Here is a 25,049-nt window from a genome sequence, read left to right on the forward strand (position 1 = left end):
ATAAGTACATGTCCATTAACTTATAGTACTAGTTAAAAATACAACTGCATTTACTTTTAACTTGAAAAGGGAAAGGACAACACATCACTCCTCTTCTGATGTTTAATCACCTTAAGAAACACTCAAAGCCTTCGTCCGAGCAAAGCAGCGTTTCACATTGTCACCTCAGTGTGAGCGACTGAGCCGGGGCAGAAACACTCATGGTTTGTTTATGGTTTCAGTAGAAGGAAATATATGAAAAATCACTAACATATTAACACAATTCATGTCTGCAGAGGGAATTAATTCAACCAGATAATCTGACCGGAGACAAATAGAATTTTCAGTCCCCGTCTTTTTTGTTGTTAAATGTGCTATATAATAAAATAAAGATAAAAAGGAAATTGTGTGGATTTGATTTAACAGCTAAAATACACAGCAGATAGTTATCCTGGTGTAGAACGTCATCTATATATAGGAATATTATATATAATAATCATAATTAATTCTATAGTTTTGTGGTCTTGCATGGAATTTGTAAATATGGATACATGTCTGAAGTCAAATACAATCCACACATACACACATTGGTAAAAAATACCTTCTTCTTAGGAGCAATTACACGAAGGTGCCAGAGGGGGAGCACTTCCAAATCCCACACACACACACGTCTGTAAAAATACCTACTTTCTTAGGACCAATTACACAAAGGTGCCAAAGGGGGAGCACTTCTAAAACCCACACACACACACATTTGTAAAAATACCTTCTTCTTAGGTCCATACCATTTTTTTTAGATTTCACCACTAGGCATGTTAAAATGACATTCTCTATCTGTTGTAGTGGTTGTCCTCACCAGGACCACCATTTTGGTCCTAACTAGGCAAAAGGTCCTAATATGGAAGGTGATTTTACTGGCCAAGGTCCCAAGAAGGATAGCAATACAGGAACACACACACACACACACACACACACACACACACACACACACAGTAAACACAGGATTTCCGGTGCAGAGGGGCAGCAGGGAGGGAACCTTGAAAGTGAAAGTATTCAGTCCGTTCAGACGCCATTTGGAGTCGACAGCAGATGGAAGGAAACTGAGGCCGAGGCAGGGTGAGTGTGAAAACATTTTTATATTTTACTGAGTGAGTTTTCTCCCTGTGAACTGTAGATGATTGTCTGAATAAAACACATTAAACCTGATCCACGAAAACAAGCGCAGTATTAAAGAACCAACAAGGGGGAGCTGGCTGGTTTTAGTATACTGTGTGTGTGTGTGTGTGTGTGTGTGTGTGTGTGTGTGTGTGTGTGTGTGTGTGTGTGTGTGTGTGTGTGTGTGTGTGTGTGTGTGTGTGTGTGTGTGTGTGTGTGTGTGTGTGTGTGTGTGTGTGTGTGTGTGTGTGTGTGTGTGTGTGTGGGGTGTGAGAGTTTATCACTCTTTGTTCTCTTAGTCTTGTATGTGAGTTTTATTATACTGTGTAGTGTGTGTGTGTGTGTGTATACTGTGTATGCGAGTGTGTATACTGTGTGTGCGTGTGTGTTGTGTGTGTGTGCGTGTGTGTGTGTACTGTGTATGCGAATGTGTTGTGTGTGTGTGTGCTGTGTATGCGAGTGTGCTGTGTATGTGAGTTTGTGTGTATGCGAGTGTGTGTGTATGTGTGCGGTGTATGTGAGTGTGTGTGTATGCGAGTGTGTGTGTGTACTGTGTATGTGTGTGGTGGTGGTGTGTGTGTGTGTGTGTGTGCGTGTGTGTGCTAGAGAGTTTGTTTCTACTTGTTCTCAGTCTTGCATGTGAGTCATGAACAAACCTGTTTGTCTTCTTTCCGTTCTGAGCTCACAGTCAGTTTTAACTGTTTCACCCTCAGACTGACTGAAGAGTGTTAATATGGAGGAAGAGGAAGACGGAGCAGAGTCTGTATCCTCTGGCTCTCTGTCTATGAAGAGTGACCGGTCCGAACATGATCCCTCAACCTTCAGTAATGAACCTGGACCCTCAGACACACAGTAAGTGAACTGATACTAACTCATTCAGCTGGTAACGTTTTGTTGTGTCCGGCCACCACGTCAAAATCCCAAAGAAGACAAAACATTCTGCATTATATCATGTTGATCCACTTCCTCATTACATAAGCAGATACATTTCTACCCAGAGAGGAAGAGGAAGGAGGGGCTTGAATACGAGTCTCTGTGAGAGACTCCAGTCTGCAGTGCAATTCATACTCTGAACTGATGAACCAGAGAATTGTAGAGTCACATTAGGCTTCATGATCAGAGATGTATATATTAATATATATGTTTATGTATTTTTTAAACAACACATAACTCTCATGGCACCAATAATTTTTTTTAAATAACAAAATTCAGGACAAGCTCCACAATACGTACTTTAAAAAAAATTGTAGTCACATTAGGCTTCATGATCATAGAAGGTTTTAATATATGAACTGTTTATGTATTTTTAAACAATACAGAACTCAGCCTCTCATGGCACCAATAAAAATAAAAACAAAAATAATACAATTCCGAACAAGCTCCAGAATACACTAACACCAAGTTTTTTTAATCAATTGATGTTTTTCATAATACCTGGTTTAACAGGATTCTGAAGACGCCAGAGTTCTACTACTTTGTTTCCATGCTATGTGCATGTTTTCAGGACTATATTCCTTTTACAAATTTCATGGAATATTTATCTTTACAATATTTGCCTATATTCCTTTAAAATGTCATGGAAATGGCCTTTTAAACTATATTTAATTCACATTTAAACTTTTTGACAGAGATTTTCTACGTGCCATCTTCCTCCTAGTATACGAGACAGCTGTTAGTCAAATTAAGTTAAGTTCGGGGAAATACGAAAAGACAGAAAAACGAAAATCTCTGCGGCCATCTCTTGACACATTTGGACATATTTTAACTAAATCAGTTAATTAATTAATAAACTAATGTTTCACAGGAAGAGGAAAATGAGTGATGTTTCTGTGGAGGAGCTGTCCTGCTGTTTGTGTCACAACGTCCTGAAGGATCCAGTCTCTACCAGCAGTGGACAATGGTTCTGCAGACAGTGCATCTTCATCTCAGACCAGAACAGCAAAATACGAAGTAAGACTGGAGATCTGTCAGCTGATGTCATCATGTCTGAAAACAGGATTATTCTTGTCGTAATTGTTGTGCAATGAATGTCCAGACCGGCCAAACTGTATGCATTTTGACATTCAAAACTACGCAAAAAGGTTGTCAAGCTTGTGATTTCTATTGGACCTGTTGAAAGTGGATGGCTGCAAACACGTAGACGCAGCCAAGTTTCGGTATAGTGGTATTCAAAGAAAATTCCCAAGGTTGGCAGGTCTGAATTTCATATAATTCACAGAATTTAAAACTCTTCCTTTATTTTTATTTCTCAAAATGTTGGCCATGGAAATCTTCACCAGATTCTCAAATCGTTACTCCACCATTTTTCTTTTCTTTCAGAGTATAGTGGTCTGCAGGAGGTTTTAGATGAACATAAGATCAGTCTGAAGAAGAGATGTGAACGTGTGCCTGAAGGAACTGAGATTAATACCCAACATGAGGTGAAGCAGCTTGAGACAGCTTTCAGGATGAACATCCACCATGACACTCAAATCAAGGTCAACGACATCTTTAAGGCCTTATCCGACCCATGGGGAGACATCCGACACATCAGAGTCGTCCTGACGAACGGTGTCACTGGAATGGGTAAAACCTTCTCAGTGCAGAAGTTCACTCTGGACTGGGCAGAGGGCTCAGAAAACCAAGATATCAGTCTGCTGATTCTGCTTTCGTTCAGGGAGCTGAACTTGATCAGAGATGAGCAGTACAGTCTTCTCAATCTGCTCCATGTTTTCCATCCAACATTAGAGAAGGTCACAGCAGAGAAGATTGCTGCCTGTAAAGTTTTGTTCATCTTTGACGGCCTGGATGAAAGCAGACTTTCACTGGATTTCCACAACAATGAGGTTGTGTCTGATGTCACACAGAAGTCATCAGTCAACGTGCTGCTGACAAACCTCATCCAGGGGAATCTGCTTCCCTCGGCTCTCATCTGGATAACTTCCCGGCCTGCAGCAGCCAATCAGATCCCTCCGCCATATGTTAACAGGGTGACAGAAGTACGAGGCTTCACTGACCCACAGAAGGAGGAGTACTTCAAGAGGAAAGTCAGTGATGAAGAGCTGTCCAGCAGCATCATCTCACACATCAAGACATCCAGGAGCCTCCACATCATGTGTCTAATCCCAGTCTTCTGCTGGATCACTGCTACAGTTATGGAGCACATGTTACTTACAGACCAGAGAGGAGAGCTGCCCAAGACCCTGACTGGCCTGTACTCACACTTTGTGCTGGTTCAGACAAAGAGGAAGAAGCAGAATTATGAAGAGGGACATGAGACGAGTCCACAGCAGCTGACAGAGGCCGATAGGGAAGTTCTTCTGAAGCTGGGGAGGCTGGCGTTTGAGCAACTACAGAAAGGAAACACCATGTTCTACCAAGAAGACCTGGAGCAGTGTGGTCTGGATGTCACAGAGGCATCGGTGTACTTCAAAAGAGAGAGTGTGATCTTCCAGAAAACAGTCTACAGCTTTGTTCATCTGAGCATTCAGGAGTTTCTGGCTGCAGTCTACATGTACCACTGTTACACCAACAACAACACAGAGGTACTGAAGGGTTTCCTGGGAAAACAATATATAAATTCATCCTTGGATGTCTTCCTGAAGAGCACCATAGAGAAATCTTTTGAAAGTAAAAATGGCCACCTGGACCTGTTTGTTCGCTTCCTTCATGGCCTCTCTCTTGAGTCCAACCAGAGACTCTTAGGAGGTCTGCTGGGTCAAACAGACAACAGTCCAGAAATCATCCAGAGAGTCATCAACAATCTGAAGGAGATGAACAGTGATAAGATCTCTCCTGACAGAAGCATCAACATCTTCCACTGTCTGACGGAGATGAACGACCAATCAGTTCATCAGGAGATCCAAGAGTTCCTGAAGTCAGAGAACAGATCTAAGGAGGAACTCTCTGAGATCCACTGCTCTGCTCTGGCCTACATGCTGCAGATGTCAGAGGAGGTTCTGGACGAGTTGGACCTGGAGAAGTACAACACGTCAGACCAGGGACGACTGAGACTGATTCCAGCTGTGAGGAACTGCAGAAAGGCTCTGTAAGTCCAGATGTGATTAACATTATGAATCAGGGTGGATAGTAGTTTAATTATTTAAATATACACATTATAAGATATTTATTTAAACCTGCAGTGTGTAGAATTTTGGGTTTTATTTCCTAGCAGATTTTGTAGAAAGTAATTATAATATCCATAAGTACGTTTAATTTAGTGAATAATAGCTGATTTTTTTTTTTAATTATTATTTATTTTCCTTAGAAAGGGTCTCATATATGTCCATATTTCTGCATATTTTGGACCAAGGCCTAGTGCCGCCATCTTGAAAGTGTCATAGTTGGAATGTCATCAGGTGCATTGTTTAAAATTTAGAATTGTTCTTGTCCTTGAAGGCCACTGTAGCTTCTGTTATTATTCGAAAGGGTTGGGGTTACCCAGGGAGCGTTGCATTCTAGAACTTTGTAGAACTTTCTTGATGATGTCATATTACACACTGCACCTTTAATTGTTATATGCACAGTTTTTATTCTGTTAATCTCTGTGTGTGATGGAGGCAATGTGCCAACTTGATCAAACAAATACATGTTTCAAAGGTTCTGGTTTTATCACAACATTTAATGGTTTTAACACAGCAGCGTTTTATCACATTTAACAGTATTTTACAGTTATCAGTGAATGCAGTAAAGTTAAATGGTTTCGGAGTAGACTTTTCATATTGAGCACAGAGGATGTGAATGGACATCACCCCTTCTTCCTCGTTAGGAAATCGACAAAGAATAAAAAATTGTAAAGAATGTTTGTTGACAAATCACTTGTTAAAATCAGCGAATATCTCCACACAATCTGCTGCCTGTCAGAACTGTGTGGAAAAAAATCTGGTGTAAAGATGGGCTGCACCTCTGAGTGAAATCAGGAAATGTCAAACTGTTCCCTCAACATTTGCCCTTTTTCATAATATCATTTTGTAATAAATGTGTTATTATAGACTCTCTGGCCGTAGACTCTCAGAGACTCACTGTGAAGACGTGGCCTCAGCTCTGAAGTCCAACCCCTCCCATCTGATAGAGCTGGACCTGAGTGGAAACAAACTGCAGGATTCAGCAGTGAACCTTCTCTGTGCCGGTCTGAAGAGTCCAAACTGCAGACTGGAGAGACTGAGGTCAGTTCACTGACTAGCTCATGTAGTGTTTGGTTTTTATTCAACTTTTTCAGTTTCAGTTTTCAGAGACTCACGTCGTGGTCCATCAGTCGAGATGATGAATAATGAATTAATATCAGTTGGTTAATGCTGTTCGCAAAAGCTAATTAATTTACTCTATCGAAACCGTCTTACAAAACTTTCGGTATAATGTAGACTATCGCTTTTTTAAGTTTCTAAACCAGTCTAGTGCTGCTTTCGTCCAGATTGTTTATAAAAGGATTCGCTCATTAGTAAAATTGTTATACTCAAGATCCACCAACTTACTGTATATTTTAGTTTACACTGAAACGTTTACTAGATAAAGGAAAAATATTCATTTGGTTTGAATTAATTTCTCTATTAGCAAACAGTCTGATCATTGATAATGATAATGATCCTTCAGAATGCACACACAAACACACACACACACACACACACACACACACACACACACACACACACACACACACACACACACACACACACACACACACACACAGGAAGATCGAAATCAAAGCATATTTCCATATGCAGTTGTTAAAGGATAAATGTTGTATTTCTCCTCTAAGAGCTGACTGATATCTGCAGAATCTCATTTATACTTTTTTATTTACATAATTTATTCTTTATTCAGATTGAGTTGGTGCAGGTTGTCAGAGATCAGCTGTGATTCTCTGGTCTCAACTCTGAAGTCCAACCCCTCCCATCTCAGAGAGCTGGATCTGGAGGGAAACAACGAGCTGCAGGATTCAGGAGTGAAGCTGCTGTGTGGTTTTCTGGAGAGTCCACACTGTAGACTGGAGACTCTGGGGTCAGTTTACTGATAATGTTACTGTTGGAATATGTAATTAACAATCAACCTAACTATACTAACTATAAGTACTATAAAAACATAACTTTTATCCTTACGTTTCTAATTCCCTTTGTATATTTTATTGCTATTGTAAATTTATTCTGCAGTCACAAAATACTTCTGTTTGTTATAAAGCATGTAGTAAATATCCACTGTTAATTGTTAAATTCAACTTTTATTAATAATCTTTGGTCAATGGTGAGATCTTTACACATATGATGTATTGTAAATGTATGATGTTTGATTGATAAAGTGAAAATCTATTGTCCTGTTCATTTTAATGTGTTTTCATGAATCATAAAACCGACATTATGATGAGCTACAAACACGCCAAAGTCACTGTGATAAGTTTAGAGAAAAGTTCATTGATTCGGACATAATAATGTTTAGCTTGAACACATCTGAATGGATTCAATTTTCCCCTTCATCATTTATTCTTTGTTCAGATTGCGGGGCTGCAGTTTGTCAGAGATCAGCTGTGCTTCTCTGGCCTCAACTCTGAAGTCCAACCCCTTCCATCTCAGAAAGCTGGATCTGGGTTTCAACAACAAGCTGCAGGATTCAGGAGTGAAGCTGCTGTGTGGTTTCCTGGAGAGTCCACACTGTAGACTGGAGACTCTGAGGTCAGTTCACTGATTCTGTTACTGTTGCAGATCTTTTATATTTAACTAAGAATTCAACCAAACTTATATATAAACATAACTTTTATCCATTAAATAGATATTTCCCTTTTGTTTAAATTGTATCACTCTTTAATATGTAGTGTGCATTCACAAAAGACTTCTGTTTCTTCTTAAAAAAAACATATCGTAGATGTCCACTGTTAGTTCATCATCATCATCATCTTCAACCGCTTATCCGGAGTCGGAGTCTGTTAAATTTCTATTAAAGATCCTATATTTAGCTATTATTCAGCTTCAGATTTTTATTTTGTGACTCTACTAGAAACAGTTTTCATGGTGTAGTGTCCAAAATTCCCTTTTTATTTTTCACTCTGGCATTGATGTATTTCATCTAATGGCCTCTCTGCAAAGATATTCTGTTTAGAACCTAAACACATCTCTCTTCTGCCCTCATAATGTAATGTTTACATAATTTATTATTTTTTCAGATTGAGTGACTGCAGTTTGTCAGAGATCAGCTGTACTTCTCTGGCCTCAGCACTGAAGTCCAACCCCTCCCATCTCAGAGAGCTGGATCTGGACTACAACAAGCTGAAGGATTCAGGAGTGAAGCTGCTTTGTGGTTTTCTGGAGAGTCCACTCTGTAGACTGGAGACTCTGAGGTCAGTTCACTGATTCTGTTACTGTTGTATATATGTTATATCTAATTAATAATTCAACCAAACTTATATACAAACATAACTTTTATCCATTAAATTGTTATTTCCCCTTTGTTTAAATTGTATCACTCTTTAATATGTAGTGTGCAGTCACAAAAGACTTCTGTTTCTTCTTAAAATAAAACTTAGGGGAGAGTGGCCTAAGTTGTCCAACTTTTCACTCAAAGTGACTTTAAAGTAAGGCCTTGACAGTAAAGTCTCCAACTCAAATATGTACATATATATCGGGGTGTTGTGCATCCCTGGCAATAAAAACTTTGGATCTGGAATAAACTGTTGAAGAAATATAGCTTTCGGAAAAAAAGTTGTCTTGTTGCACAACTTGCCCCCGGTGTGGTGTGAGTTGTGCGGTTGGAGAGAATACCATGGGGTAAATTGTGCCATTGCTATATATCTCATAAACTGTAATGCAAGACAAATCCATAAGACAATTACTTATTTAAGGTTTATTTAAAGTAAATATTTGACAAAGATTGAAGGACAATTTTCTTAAACAAGGCCTAGCAGATCTAATGGTTTTACCTGCAAAGCTCACAATGACAAAGTCACCATCATCATCTTTCTGGCCATCTGAACTCTCATCAGTGGTGTCGTTAAGTGGAACTGAGATGTCACTCTCTTCTGAGCTACTGTAGACAATCACTTTCTTTTGGTGACCAGCGTATACAGCCATGCCACTGGCACAACTCTCAGAAATGTACTTTGCACTAGTTGCTCCATGCTTGTGGAACCAACTGCCACCTGACAAATGTGATTCCCTTTACATATTCTGCCTTTAAATCAAGGCTCAAAACCCACATGTACACCCTGGTGTTTCCTCCCCATTAACTATTTTACCTCTGCACTACTATCTGTGTTTATGTGGATGTATGGGCTTTACGTCTTTTATTTTGGTTATTGTTATTTTACCTTCATTGTTTACCTACTGAATGCGCTATGTACAGCACTTAGGACAGTGCAAAATGTCATAAATGTGCTTTTATAAATACATTTTACTTACTTACTTACTTATAACTCACATAGGCCCTTTGGCACAAATCACCCCAACCCCAGAATTTTGGATAATAGGCATGATGCAGCAGTTTAGGGCTGACATCGTGCTAACTGTATAGACACAAAGTGTAGCATACCAAAGCACTAAAACATGTGTCAAATGTTTTCAAACTTGTCTATAATTGTTCAGACACAATAATCAAAAAACCGTGATCATGGAAATTTTACTTTGAAAAGCAAAACACAGTTTTTTTAGCTTAAATGTGCTTATATCTTATTCGTGTTTCTCCCTTCTTTACAGGATGAGTCAAATGGATGGCTCTTCTTAAATATGTGGTCACATTTCCAATTTCTTCCACGGTTTTCTAGAAACAAGGGGTGGCACAACTTCCAAAATGCACAACTTAGGCCACTCTCCCCTATATACAAACATAACTTTTACCCATTAAATTGTCATTTCACTTTTGTTGAAATTGTATCGCTCTTTAATATGTAGTGTGCAGTCAAAAACGACTTAAATCAAATCAAATCAGTTTTATTTGTATAGCCCAAAATCACAAATACATTTGTCTCAGTGGGCTTTACATTTCATACAATATGATATATGATACAATATGACACCCTGCCCTTACACCCTTACCTCAGACTTCTGTTTCTTCTTAAAAAAAACATATCGTAGATGTCCACTGTTAGTTCATCATCATCATCATCATCATCATCATCATCATCATCATCATCATCTTCAATTTCTATTAAAGATCCTATATTTAGCTATTATTCGGGTTCAGATTTTTATTTTGTGACTCTACTAGAAACTGTTTTCATGGTGTAGTGTCCAAAATTCCCTTTTTATTTTTCAGTCTGGCATTGATGTATTTCATCTAATAGCCTCTCTGCTAGGACATTCTATTTAAAACCTAAACACAACTCTCTTCTGCCCTCTGCCCTCATAATGTAAAGTTACATCATTTATTATTTTTTCAGATTGAATGACTGCAGGTTGTCAGAGATCAGCTGTGCTTCTCTGGCCTCAACTCTGAAGTCCAACCCCTCCCATCTCAGAGAGCTGGTTCTGTGGGGAAACAAGCTGCAGGATTCAGGAGTGAAGCTTCTGTCTCAACTTGTGGAGAGTCCAGACTATAGACTGGAGACTCTGAGGTCAGTAGAGGGTCAGACTCAGTTCAGCAGTATTGTACTAAACACGGGAAGGCTAATGCCTTACTCACATTAGAGGTTTCCCTCCAGTTCTACCTTATGTGTAAGCGCCCCAACCGACCAGTTGGAGCTGCTCCAGGAACAACAAGGATGGAGTCATATTTAAAACGTTGTGCAGACGATGAAGTGCAAAGTAGGATCAGTGCAAATATAACTATCTATGAGCAGCAAATCCAACCTGTACACAATGTGAATAATATAAACAGGTTAACGGTTTAGGATCATAACTAATAACAAAGCCTAGCACAACCAATCAGTGGTTTAACCCCCTTAGTCTAGCGTCTCTTTATTTTACATCTTATCTTTGCTTTCATGAATCCACAAACAATTAAATGTAACCAGACAATGCAAAACATTATAACGCATTTTAACAGAAATGGGGTTTTTACAGTATAGTTAAACAATTAGTTTGTTTTTACTGTGATGTTTTTTGGATCTTTACTGAAGATGAATTATTTCCTCTAATTCAGTCTCAGAACATAAATGTTGTTAGTCATTTGTGATGAAGATTTGATGATAAAAAGCTTTTGATCAGGTTTCTCAGGACTCAATCTGGTTAACTCAAAGAATGAACAATTATTCTAAACCTGATCAATGACTTTAGGATTGTGTTCATCCTACAGCATCTCTGGCAGGTCTTTCAGAGCTAAGAAACTAAAGGAACGTGAGTAATGAACCAATGGCTCTCATTCATCAAACTGTTTAATAACATTTAAATATTCTCTAAAATTGAGCTTGTGCTCATTGTACATTGTGGCATTATTAGAAATATACAGTATTTCAAATACATTTTTTATAGGCTTGATCTGTAGTTTCACAAATGTTTGAAAATATTCAAGCAGTCTGAATGGTTCTCACAGTATTCATGGTTTAGTTATAGTTCTCTTTCTTTCACTTATTCTCTCCATCAGATCAATCGGATGTCAAACTGAATGTGCAGGAAAACCTTCCAGACGATGACAATAAGGTGAGAGCAGAGAAGCAGTTGCACAATGTCAAGTATTACTATTTCAAACTTATATTATTACTATTTAAACTCATCGCATTTCAACTCTTTCTGACATGACACACATACGCACACACACACACACACACACACACACACACACACACACACACACACACACACACACACACACACCTCCAAACCAGCAAGGACGAGGTTGTGCTCAACGCTCTATTGGCTACTATTATCATACTACCTATGTCGAGCATTTGCACACTTTTAGCCTACAATTTCCCCAGATACTATTAAGTGAAGATGTACACACATCCCAAAACATTTTCATTGTTAATTCCGTGGGCTATCTTACTTTCTGTCATTCCAGTGTCTTTCTGACTGCGTGCGTGTGTAGCCTACGTGCGTGTGTAGCCTACATGTGCGTACCTGCCTGTCTGTGCAAAGAGATTTGATAGGTTTGCTTGTTGTACTGCGTCAAGATTGACAACAATTTCGACCAATCAAGACTGACTCCAGATCTCAGGAAATCGAGGGCGCTTTGAGGCCGACCACTCATTGATTTGTTGTGGATAATGGTGCTTCGGCCAATCTGTACGCCCATGCCTGCCGTGGACCTTTACTGCATGTCATCCCCCTCTCTCCACATTTTAAACTCTGTCTCTCTACATCTGTCAGATAAAGGTTTACATATCTTTGAAAAATGGCCAGCCTGAGCCTACAATAGAGGTGGTCAAAGTTATAATGTGTTGTGATGATGATATAAGAAGTATATAAGTACCTCCACTTATTCACAAAAATTATTGTCCACTGCAGCAGGATTCCAGTGACTGGACTAAACTTGAACCTGAAGTGAACAGTACAGATGCAGACGAGGCTCCAACATACAGGTAAAGATAACATTCTAAATATGACGTCACAGCAAAATTGAAATGTAGAAATGAGTAACACTTGGTTTGTTTTGAATAAAAGGAAACCAATATATGTCTTTGTGCTCTTACTAGTTATATCGAGACTATATGATAATTATATTGGCAATATATTTCACTCAAGGCAGATACTCTAAAATCTTTAGTACCAGTCAAAGTTTGAACTCATCTTCTCGTTTAATGTTTTTCATTATTTTTTATTATTATTATTTCGACATTGTAGATTTATACTGAAGACATCAACCCTGTTAAATAACACTTGGAATCATTTAGTAAACACAAAAAATCTAGCAAATACATCTAAATGTTTTATAATTTTAGATTCTTCAAAATAGCCTTGATGATAGCTTGAGGGCCGGCAGTGGCGAAGTGGGTAGGGAGTTCGCCTCTGGTGTGCAGGGTCGGAGGTTCGATTACCCATCTCCCCGCCACATGTCAAAGTGTCCCTGGGCAAGACATTGAACACCGAATTGCTCCCGATAATTAGCTTGCACCCTGCGTGGTAGCTGCTGCTATCGGTGTATGAATGTGTGTGTGATTGGGTGAATGTGTACAAAACAATGTAAAGCGCTTTGAGTCTGTGAAAAACGGAGATAAAGCGCTATATAAGTCCATTTACCATTACCATTACCAGCTTGGATGATGGATAGATAGACTGATACATCTAACTACGATTTCTGTTAAAGTGCTAAATAATTATTTTATTATTTTGATGTCTTCTGTGTTGATGTACAATGTCGAACATAATAACATAATACAAACTAGAACTGTATGAACATGGGGGTCAAGCCTCCGACGCAACTCGGGTCCCTAGCGTCGTCATCTGGCCGCTCACTTCACAGACTCCGGGGATGTAAGGTTTTTGGATGTGGGGTGTTCGGTTTGGGAGTTAAAGGCTAAAATGCGTTGTCCTTGGTTCTAGCGCCACCTAGAGTTGGGTTGTGAAACCAGTTCGATCCAAGTATAATTATACGAATAATAATAATAATAATAATAATTCTTACGAAAACAACAGGGTTCCCTGACCAGCAGGGCTTGGGAACCGCGTTGCTTTGCAAAAAAGCGGTCCCAGGCCCTTCTCGGGCTTGGCCCCCTATTAAAGAAAAAACATTGAATGAGAAGTTTCCCCAGACTTTTTACTACTTCTGTACATGTATTCCATTACTTCTAATGCAGTTGTTTTGTGCATAAACACAAACTCATTTGTTTTCTCCTTTACCACTTAGTCTACAGTCAGAAGCAGGAAACTTTGAATGTAGTGTCTCCGGCTTGCGCTGGGTCTGTAAGGACAATGTCAGCTTCAAGTACCAGTTTTGTTCTTGGGAGAAACACATGGAGAGGATGAAAAGCATCAAATACATGCCTGCAAGTGCCCTCATGGACGTCACAGTCATTGCCGGGAAGTTCGAGGAAGTTTACCTTTCACACTGGATCTGCATAGGTAAATGCACATGAGGAAACAAACACTAAATATACTAACTTTTAAAATCTCTGATAGCATATATACAAAACATAATCCAATCCTTTTCTCTTCACTAATTGTTTGTGCTTGTATTTTGTGCAGATGGCAACCCTGCAATAATAAAAGAGTTTGCAGTCCTACACATCGATGACTGTGGAGATGTGGTGGAAAAAGTGTCTGAGGTCACAGCGACCCATGTCAAGTTACCGGAACCAGTTTTTACTCAGAGAGCAGTCCTGTTGCTGCAGCAGCTGTTCGGGTTTCCTGTGAAAATCCGCTGCGACGTGTTGATATACTATAAACCCAACACACCGTTCCTCCAACTACATGTCTACCTGATCCCACATGATCCTGCTGTACAACAGGTTATTGAATATCTTGCTGCAACAAATTTGAAAACATTAAATCTGAATTCAGGCCTCACTTGAAAAAGAAAGAAAGAGTTGTATTCTCTGAGGAGATGTCATGTAGTTGCCTGGATTCATTGAGAGCTTTCTAAAACAGCACAGCTGTAACGGAAACTATTTTGGTACAAACACTCTGTTCCTTAGTATGTTGATTTTAGTGTTGAGAATATAAATTACCTGCAATGTTTAGTTTTTGCTACTGCTCTTCTGACAGGCTGTATATTTGGTTATTACCAAATATTTGACCTTTTTGTGCAAAATGCTCTCAAATTGATGACTTAGTTCTCCACCTTAAAAGCACTGTTCTTGTATTTTCTTCCCAGTCAGGATAGTAAACCGTGCTAAAATATATTGGTTCATGAATGTACTTCAGATGACACTGTTCACCACTGTAACTGTGAAGGAGGTTGAGGCTTATAATGCTTTTCTTCCAGGCAGTGAACAAGGAGGAGAACAACGAAGGGTACAAACCAATCAAGAAGCCTCGCCCAGACAAGAGCCTGAAATTAGAGAAAGGTTTTCAACTCACAGCAGACATCGACACAGCAGAAATTGACCCAGAGGTTTGTACTGTCTGTCAGCGAATAAATCTGTGTACAAAGTGAATTGTGGCTCTGTGTTATTTTAAATAGCTATATTGATTGTAATAGTGTTAATATTTTCAACTGTTTTAGGTTCAACTACCACTAATGATCGAAGCCATGTTCCTGCAGTTTTTTGTTACATTTTACATTACATTTAAGAAATCTTCAAAAGTTTGTTGAACAACACCTACTGCTGTTCTGAATATATTTCCAGAATCCAAAGAGAACAGTCTTTCTCTCTGCACATTCAAAAATGTGTTTCCCAAGTTGAGTCATCCGAAAAAAATATGGTATAACAGGAATAAACCTGGTTTGATCAGGAAACTTCTCTTTTGTTTTTGTTGTATGCAATTCATACAACTTCACTAACTCGTCTCTCTCTTTATGTTATATGTTTTTATACAGGAGATAACTCTCAGACATGAAGGCAAAATCCCAAATTTCTATGAAGTTTACATTGAGAAGCCAGATGGAGACATTCGCCTTAAACTCTCAGAACCTCAGACTAAAGAGGGTGAAGCGCTGTGTAAACCAGTATGGAGCTGTGGGATTCGAAAAGGTTAGTTGTTAATTAACTATTTAACCTACACTATGAAAAACATGACACATGATTTGTGTTTACGTGCCGTTTAATACGTGACAATTAGGGGAAATTCACAATGGTAGAGATGGTGGGCACCGTAGATGTAATAGCAGCCACCACTAGTTTTACTACTAACACCCTCCTGTCCGGTGCTGGGGATCCAACCAGAGACCTCATGGTTACTGGGAGGAGGAACCAGAGACCTCATGGTTACTGGGAGGAACCAGAGACCTCATGGTTACTGGGAGGAACCAGAGACCTCATGGTTACTGGGAGGAGGAACCAGAGACCTCATGGTTACTGGGAGGAACCAGAGACCTCATGGTTACTGGGAGGAACCAGAGACCTCATGGTTACTGGGAGGAGGAACCAGAGACCTCATGGTTACTGGGAGGAGGAACCAGAGACCTCACTGTTACTGGGAGGAACCAGAGACCTCATGGTTACTGGGAGGAGGAACTAGAGACCTCATGGTAACTGGTCAGCCCCTCTTCCTCTAGGCCAGGGGTGTCCAAACTACGGCCCCGCTTTTTATTGGCCCGCGGCCGATTTTAAAAATATAATGTAATATGGCCCTTTGAAAACATTTTTTTTTTTGCATTTCTTAGTTAAACCACTAGTGCAGGGGTGTCAAACACTGATTGATTGGCCCGTGGCACATTTAAAAAATATAATGTAATATGGCGCTTTTAATTTTTAAATAATTTATTATATTACAGAGAAATATGTCCCATAAAAGAAAAAGAGCAACAAGCCCATCCCAGAGGACCCTGCATAATATTTTATTTTAGATTAATATTATTATGGAAAATCCATGTGTCCTTCTCCAATAGCTTCTAATTCATCTGACACAGTGTCTCCATTTTTTTTTCATACAAAATTCTTCAGATTTAGCCTCTTAATTTCCCTCTCAAAGTGCACCAGATTCATGCATTTCACTTTAAAAACTTAAAAAAATCTCCCGGGGGGGCATACCCCCGGACCCCCCAAGGAGGGTCGGGACCTCGGCTGCATACTTTTTTCACCCTGCTGGACATTGGACGCAAAGGCAGAAAACACTGGGTGTATCATTGGCATATAAACAAGAGGGGGAATGTGTCTGTTTAATGTGCAAGGAAAGTGTTGCCGTGAAGAAGGATTACAATTTACGAAGACACTATGAAACTAAACATCAGAGCAGCTACATGTCCTGATAAATGTGTTATTTTTGCAAAGTGGCCCTTCGTAGATTTTTCTGTATGTGGCCCTCAGTGAAAAAAGTTTGGACACCCCTGCTCTCGGCCATCCTACCATCATTATTGCAATGTCTGGGTTGTAATGACATGCATGGTTGAATTAACTCATTGTAAATGGCTTTAAATCAAAGCATTTGCTAATTGTAATGTCATGTATGTGTCATGTAATGAGATCATTCTTATTATTACTCAAGCTGAAATGTCTTAATATTGAACCTTTTCTTGTAAATGCAAAACAGAACCACAATATTAGCTGTCAACATTATGTTATTATTTTCCTCATTTCATTTCAGCTGACTATCAAACCCCTGCTGATACGGATGGTAAGATACCACACAGACATACACACACACACACACACACACACACGCACGCACACGCACACACACACACACACACACACACACACACACACACACGTAAAAGAGCAGAATCTACAAAGTGTGAGTGTGTATTAGGGGTGTACACGTGTCACCGTTTAGGAAAAATCAATAAACGAAAACCGTTAAAAAAAAAATCTTCAAATTTCAAATGTTCTTTTTTTCAAAGTTTTTAATTATGTTCTGGAGACACGCATTTATTGATTTTACATCACTAATAAACAACTTGGGGAGGATAAAAGCTTGTCTGCCGAATCTGTCTGTCCCTCGGCGAGTGTGTGTGAGTGAGTGTGTGTGTGTGTGTATCGGCGCACACACACACACACACACACGCAGTCGCCGTGCTGGGGCTCGTCTCACAGCCACGGAAGAGTGATGAAAGATAACCTAAAGATTAAAGTTACCCGGTTGACGTGAACTACGCTCGTAAGTAGCCCGAACTTTATAACACCTGTTCAACCTGCATAAACGTGGACATGTAGAAATGTGCGATAGGCTATATTAACCAGGGAATTAATGAAGGGCGATAATGACGGCAAACATATGGCAGGCGAACGTGTGTGTGTGTGTGTGTGTACCATGGCCCTATTATAAGAGGTGTGTAAACCATAGATAGTATATAAAAACGAGCGTGGTTCATGTCAACTGTGTGTTTACAGGCGAACGAACGCGTATGTGTGTGTGTGTGTGTGTGTGTGTGTGTGTGTGCGCGCGCCTACAAGACGGCGGGCGCACAAGGACAACGACGTCACGGTTAACCGTGTACACGAAAAAAAATCCGTCGTGTACACGGTTAGACATTTTTGTAAAAGTTCACACCCCTAGTGTGTATATAATGTATGTGTTTCAGTTGCAGGCCCCTCAGCAGGAGCAGCTGGTGTAGATCCCATGGCAGACGATAGGTGCACGTAGTGTGACGTCTTCTGTATAAATGACTTGTACTCTGCTTGTGATCAGTCACTGATGGGATCGTCTAGAAACCCAGAATCTGATATAAACACGTCCTTTATTGGTTTCTTAACTTGAGCCTGTCCTAATTTGAGTTCAGGCTGGTTTGTGTGTTTGCTTCATCTTTGTTCACCTGTCACCTTAAAACACCTGAGCACATCAGTATCAGTAGCACCGAGCCGTCTCTGTGCATTTACCGGCGTAACACGCTCACAACACGGGGGGAATAAATAAAGAAGCGGCTGGTTTGACCAAGCAAAAACTAGAGACCTCTGGCTTGACTGCAGTCATTCCACGACCCGATTCTTTGACCCATATTCTGGCGGCTACCACAAGGGTAGGGTCATAAATCCCGCGCTACCATAATGATAGAGTCGGCGGTGGAAACGCCACCAGATTTAGCGTAAGCGAGCTGTCCAGCTCTGAGCCGCTCTGCTCGGTGGAAACGAGGCAAAAGTACCAAACCTTTTTAGACAGGGAAGAATGTAAAGAGTGGAAACCAGATTAGCCTGTGCACGTCTGTCTGAAAAGTTATGAGATGAGTCACGTGAGTTTTGAATCACTTTTGGTCAGTAACAAAAACATGTGTGAACATGTGCTGTAAATGAAAGGCTTTCACAGAATCCCCAGCTCTATCCAACTCATTCTCAGGTTTTGTTCCTAGTCAACTTGACAGCTCTTCTTTTTAATAATAATAATACAAAAATAATTTGTCTATTGTTTTTCGGTTATTTTTAAAGATCATTTTTTGCATTTTTTTCTGCTTTATTAGACAGTCGGGCCAGATTCAAACCCATGCTGCTTTTGAGGACTGAGCCTCTATTGGGTGTGCTTTAACCACTACACCCCTCTGTATATCATTTTTATACAAAGAAGTATGTAAGGGTTAATGCCCTTCGAGGTGTCCATGTATCATGTATTAATGGACACCGTGGAGGCGAGAACTGTCCGACGCGCAGCATTTCACGGAGAATATGACTGGCGAACATGTGTATTACGGGCTACAGCCTGAAGTTACGTGAGGCAGTGACTGACAGCAGTAGCCTGTGTCCAGATAGACAGTGAAGCCGGGCTTTGGTGGCTACACATGTAAACTCAGTTACAAACCTTTTTCAAATTAAACAGGGGTCTTACTCACCTTTTTAACGAGATAACCATTGACGCTTAGCCAGAGGACATTAAGTTTAGCCAATAGAGGCTATTGCACGGCAGGATATTTTAGGCTTTATAAATCCCTTATCAACACAGTTTAATCAGCGTCGAGCCGGCGACGCATTAAAGTGGACAGAATGTAAACAGTTCCATATAGGTGTCCATACATCAGGGGTTAATCCACACCTATGGAATGTTCTCCAGCCAATCAGAATAGAGTATTCACACAGACTATGGTATAAGCAAATATACAGTATTTGATTTCCAGAACTCAATTAATGGACAATATGTCCCCTATTTCACTTAACAAAAAGTGTGTTTCCTTTGATTTCCTTCTAAAAAATAAAAGAGTTCTTTGTTTTTTTAGCCACCCACGTCACCCTCTTAAAATAATGGCCTAAGTCACTTTTTGGCCAAAATGATTTTTTTGCTTAAATCAACTCCTTATGATGATGGCCACCTCTGGTAAAATGGCCTAAATCCTCAGTTGAACAGATCATGTGATTTTACTTGACATAGGCCATTATACCATATTACCAGAATGTCAAGAGTGTGTTTCAGGCCATTTTATTTTGCCTAAGTCAAAATTTAATGTTAATTTTTTTTTCAAGGACATTTCACAAGTGTGTAAAATGGCTTAAGTCACAAGTTATACATTAATATAAAGGGTTTATTCCTATTATGTTACATAATTGACAGAAATTGTTATTACAATGTCAAGAGTCATCTTTTGACATAACCTGTTTGAGTGAAATTATTAATGAATATCATATATTCAATCTTTGGTTAAGTTTTTTGTGTTTCCTGAAAACACTGAAAAAATTACTTAGGCCATTATTTGAAGAGGGTGACAGAGAAAAACATTTTGAAATGTTCCTGTTACAATTAATTAAGAGTAGAGACTTAATGTGAGTGTTAGGCAGTAGGGACTTAATGTGAGTGTTAGGCAGTAGAGACTTAATGTGAGTGTTAGACAGTGGGGACTTAATGTGAGTGTTAGGCAGTGGGGACTTAATGTGAGTGTTAGGCAGTGGGGACTTAATGTGAGTGTTAGGCAGTGGGGACTTAATGTGAGTGTTAGGCAGTGGGGACTTAATGTGAGTGTTAGGCAGTGGGGACTTAATGTGAGTGTTAGGCAGTAGAGACTTAATGTGAGTGTTAGGCAGTAGAGACTTAATGTGAGTGTTAGGCAGTGGGGACTTAATGTGAGTGTTAGGCAGTGGGGACTTAATGTGAGTGTTAGGCAGTGGGGACTTAATGTGAGTGTTAGGCAGTGGGGACTTAATGTGAGTGTTAGGCAGTGGGGACTTAATGTGAGTGTTAGGCAGTGGGGACTTAATGTGAGTGTTAGGCAGTGGGGACTTAATGTGAGTGTTAGGCAGTGGGGACTTAATGTGAGTGTTAGGCAGTGGGGACTTAATGTGAGTGTTAGGCAGTGGGGACTTAATGTGAGTGTTAGGCAGTGGGGACTTAATGTGAGTGTTAGGCAGTGGGGACTTAATGTGAGTGTTAGGCAGTGGGGACTTAATGTGAGTGTTAGGCAGTGGGGACTTAATGTGAGTGTTAGACAGTGGGGACTTAATGTGAGTGTTAGGCAGTAGAGACTTAATGTGAGTGTTAGGCAGTGGGGACTTAATGTGAGTGTTAGGCAGTGGGGACTTAATGTGAGTGTTAGGCAGTGGGGACTTAATGTGAGTGTTAGGCAGTGGGGACTTAATGTGAGTGTTAGGCAGTGGGGACTTAATGTGAGTGTTAGGCAGTGGGGACTTAATGTGAGTGTTAGACAGTGGGGACTTAATGTGAGTGTTAGGCAGTAGAGACTTAATGTGAGTGTTAGGCAGTGGGGACTTAATGTGAGTGTTAGGCAGTGGGGACTTAATGTGAGTGTTAGGCAGTGGGGACTTAATGTGAGTGTTAGGCAGTGGGGACTTAATGTGAGTGTTAGGCAGTGGGGACTTAATGTGAGTGTTAGGCAGTAGGGACTTAATGTGAGTGTTAGGCAGTAGGGACTTAATGTGAGTGTTAGGCAGTGGGGACTTAATGTGAGTGTTAGGCAGTGGGGACTTAATGTGAGTGTTAGGCAGTAGAGACTTAATGTGAGTGTTAGGCAGTGGGGACTTAATGTGAGTGTTAGGCAGTGGGGACTTAATGTGAGTGTTAGGCAGTAGAGACTTAATGTGAGTGTTAGGCAGTAGAGACTTAATGTGAGTGTTAGGCAGTGGGGACTTAATGTGAGTGTTAGACAGTGGGGACTTAATGTGAGTGTTAGGCAGTAGAGACTTAATGTGAGTGTTAGGCAGTGGGGACTTAATGTGAGTGTTAGGCAGTGGGGACTTAATGTGAGTGTTAGGCAGTGGGGACTTAATGTGAGTGTTAGGCAGTGGGGACTTAATGTGAGTGTTAGGCAGTGGGGACTTAATGTGAGTGTTAGGCAGTGGGGACTTAATGTGAGTGTTAGGCAGTAGGGACTTAATGTGAGTGTTAGGCAGTGGGGACTTAATGTGAGTGTTAGGCAGTGGGGACTTAATGTGAGTGTTAGGCAGTGGGGACTTAATGTGAGTGTTAGGCAGTGGGGACTTAATGTGAGTGTTAGGCAGTGGGGACTTAATGTGAGTGTTAGGCAGTAGGGACTTAATGTGAGTGTTAGGCAGTGGGGACTTAATGTGAGTGTTAGGCAGTGGGGACTTAATGTGAGTGTTAGGCAGTGGGGACTTAATGTGAGTGTTAGGCAGTGGGGACTTAATGTGAGTGTTAGGCAGTGGGGACTTAATGTGAGTGTTAGGCAGTGGGGACTTAATGTGAGTGTTAGGCAGTGGGGACTTAATGTGAGTGTTAGGCAGTGGGGACTTAATGTGAGTGTTAGGCAGTGGGGACTTAATGTGAGTGTTAGGCAGTGGGGACTTAATGTGAGTGTTAGGCAGTAGAGACTTAATGTGAGTGTTAGGCAGTAGGGACTTAATGTGAGTGTTAGGCAGTAGAGACTTAATGTGAGTGTTAGGCAGTGGGGACTTAATGTGAGTGTTAGGCAGTGGGGACTTAATGTGAGTGTTAGGCAGTAGAGACTTAATGTGAGTGTTAGGCAGTGGGGACTTAATGTGAGTGTTAGGCAGTAGGGACTTAATGTGAGTGTTAGGCAGTGGGGACTTAATGTGAGTGTTAGGCAGTGGGGACTTAATGTGAGTGTTAGGCAGTAGGGACTTAATGCGAGTGTTAGGCAGTGGGGACTTAATGTGAGTGTTAGGCAGTGGGGACTTAATGTGAGTGTTAGGCAGTAGGGACTTAATGTGAGTGTTATGCCTCGTTTCCACCGAGTAGAGCGGGTCGGGTCGGAGCGGTTCGGTCCGGGTAGTTTGGCTTTTCATTTGCCAAAAGTTGGGTAGGGTACGGTTTAAGCGCACCTAACCGCTCTGAGCCGCTCCCGATCTCAGTACTCCTCCGTAGGGGTACTAGCGGCCTGAAAGCGGGCCGAAAATGCATGAGAAGGCGGAGCTACACACTGCCGTCATTTGATTGGTCGAAAGAATCATTTCCGCCATGTGTAGATCTCGGCAAGAGTGAAGAGAGTCTTGTGTTTTGGCGAAAATGTGAGCACAGCTCTGTTTATTGTGTGGTGTTTTTCCTCGTCAATAAATTAATCAGTTGGTTACACTGTGTCCCATAGTCACGTAGCTGCTGCAGCCAGCACTGTTCGCTCACTGTCTCTATGAGTTGCGCCGAGCGGTCTCTGTGTGTTTACGCCATAGATAGTAGTAAAATACACGCTCACAACAACACGGGGGGAATACATAAAGAAGCGGCTGGTTTGAATCATCTCCGCCGTTTGTAGTCACCTCGGCTAGAGTGAAGAGAGTTTTGGCGAAAATGTGAGCGCGGCACTGTTTATTGTGTGGTGTTTTTCCTCGTCATTAAATGAATCAGTTGGCTACACTGTGTCCCACTGCTACGATGTCACGTAGCTGCCGCAGCCAGTGCTGTTCGCTCACTGTCTCTATCAGTTGCACCGAGCCGTCTCTGTGCTCACAACACGGGGGGAATAAATAAAGAAGCGGCTGGTTTGACCAAGCAAAAACAAGAGACCGCTGGCTTGACCACAGTTGTTCCCACAGCCCGATAGTTTGACCCACATTCTGGCGTCGGCTATCGCAGTCCAGCCTAAACCCCGCCCTACCAGTAAGGGTAGGGTCGGCGGTGGAAACAACACCGAGATTCTTAAAAGTGAGCTGTCCCGCTCTGAGCCGCTCCGATCCGACCCGCTCTACTCGGTGGAAACGAGGCATTAGGCAGTAGGGACTTAATGTGAGTGTTAGGCAGTGGGGACTTAATGTGAGTGTTAGGCAGTGGGGACTTAATGTGAGTGTTAGGCAGTAGAGACTTAATGTGAGTGTTAGGCAGTGGGGACTTAATGTGAGTGTTAGGCAGTGGGGACTTAATGTGAGTGTTAGGCAGTGGGGACTTAATGTGAGTGTTAGACAGTGGGGACTTAATGTGAGTGTTAGGCAGTGGGGACTTAATGTGAGTGTTAGGCAGTGGGGACTTAATGTGAGTGTTAGGCAGTAGGGACTTAATGTGAGTGTTAGGCAGTAGGGACTTAATGTGAGTGTTAGACAGTAGGGACTTAATGTGAGTGTTAGGCAGTGGGGACTTAATGTGAGTGTTAGGCAGTGGGGACTTAATGTGAGTGTTAGGCAGTGGGGACTTAATGTGAGTGTTAGGCAGTGGGGACTTAATGTGAGTGTTAGGCAGTGGGGACTTAATGTGAGTGTTAGGCAGTGGGGACTTAATGTGAGTGTTAGGCAGTGGGGACTTAATGTGAGTGTTAGGCAGTGGGGACTTAATGTGAGTGTTAGGCAGTGGGGACTTAATGTGAGTGTTAGGCAGTGGGGACTTAATGTGAGTGTTAGGCAGTGGGGACTTAATGTGAGTGTTAGGCAGTAGGGACTTAATGTGAGTGTTAGGCAGTGGGGACTTAATGTGAGTGTTAGGCAGTGGGGACTTAATGTGAGTGTTAGGCAGTGGGGACTTAATGTGAGTGTTAGGCAGTGGGGACTTAATGTGAGTGTTAGGCAGTAGGGACTTAATGTGAGTGTTAGGCAGTAGAGACTTAATGTGAGTGTTAGGCAGTGGGGACTTAATGTGAGTGTTAGGCAGTGGGGACTTAATGTGAGTGTTAGGCAGTAGGGACTTAATGTGAGTGTTAGGCAGTAGGGACTTAATGTGAGTGTTAGGCAGTGGGGACTTAATGTGAGTGTTAGGCAGTAGGGACTTAATGTGAGTGTTAGGCAGTGGCCATACCGCTATTTGAAATGTATTTCCCAGTAGCTTGTTGGTAGCATAGCTATTCTTGTACTAGGTTCAGACATGGTCAGCTGCCAGAGCTAAAAGGGAACATTTTACAAAATAGGGAAATTGAAATGTGTCAGTCCCATGTTACATTTTACCAGACTACATTTGTTTCATAATCTTTCAGCCTTTTGCTGATTATGAACCCAATACAGTTCAGGTGTTGATGGAAGAAAACTGAGTTGTGGATACTTGTTCATGATTCTGTCTATTTTCAATCAGCTGAAACTTGGAGCGGAGCTGGAAGCACAACAATCACCGCCCAGAAAGAAAGTGTCGCCATCGCACCTCAGTTAAAAGGTGTTAATGCGGGAGGGAATATAATCTTCAACACCACACATGGTAAATGTTTCCCCAGAATTAACAAGT

General features: G+C 41.0%; 1 protein-coding gene across 8 annotated transcripts in view; it reads left to right on the top strand.

Moving 5' to 3' along the window:
• The first annotated feature begins 1,051 nt into the window (after positions 1-1,051).
• LOC307254853 (NACHT, LRR and PYD domains-containing protein 12-like) overlaps positions 1,052-25,049 on the top strand; it is a 365,889-nt gene continuing 341,891 nt past the window's right edge. For 3 of the 8 annotated variants that reach the window (XM_080033377.1, XM_080033388.1, XM_080033378.1), the window contains exons 1-19: positions 1,052-1,095; positions 1,848-1,986; positions 2,939-3,084; positions 3,454-5,161; positions 6,105-6,278; positions 6,934-7,110; positions 7,599-7,775; positions 8,264-8,437; positions 10,472-10,645; positions 11,326-11,366; positions 11,614-11,669; positions 12,477-12,550; positions 13,816-14,030; positions 14,154-14,416; positions 14,893-15,021; positions 15,448-15,601; positions 17,154-17,183; positions 18,091-18,137; positions 24,902-25,022. In XM_080033377.1, coding sequence (XP_079889503.1) covers positions 1,868-1,986; positions 2,939-3,084; positions 3,454-5,161; positions 6,105-6,278; positions 6,934-7,110; positions 7,599-7,775; positions 8,264-8,437; positions 10,472-10,645; positions 11,326-11,366; positions 11,614-11,669; positions 12,477-12,550; positions 13,816-14,030; positions 14,154-14,416; positions 14,893-15,021; positions 15,448-15,601; positions 17,154-17,183; positions 18,091-18,137; positions 24,902-25,022 — 3,979 coding nt within the window. In that variant the 5' untranslated portion in view covers positions 1,052-1,095; positions 1,848-1,867. The remainder of the gene's footprint in view (positions 1,096-1,847; positions 1,987-2,938; positions 3,085-3,453; positions 5,162-6,104; positions 6,279-6,933; positions 7,111-7,598; positions 7,776-8,263; positions 8,438-10,471; positions 10,646-11,325; positions 11,367-11,613; positions 11,670-12,476; positions 12,551-13,815; positions 14,031-14,153; positions 14,417-14,892; positions 15,022-15,447; positions 15,602-17,153; positions 17,184-18,090; positions 18,138-24,901; positions 25,023-25,049) is intronic. The other 5 variants (XM_080033383.1, XM_080033381.1, XM_080033384.1 and 2 more) reach the window with 5 other exon arrangements.

Source organism: Ammodytes marinus, assembly GCF_949987685.1.
Source record: "Ammodytes marinus genome assembly, chromosome: 8".
Taxonomy (NCBI): domain Eukaryota; kingdom Metazoa; phylum Chordata; class Actinopteri; order Uranoscopiformes; family Ammodytidae; genus Ammodytes; species Ammodytes marinus.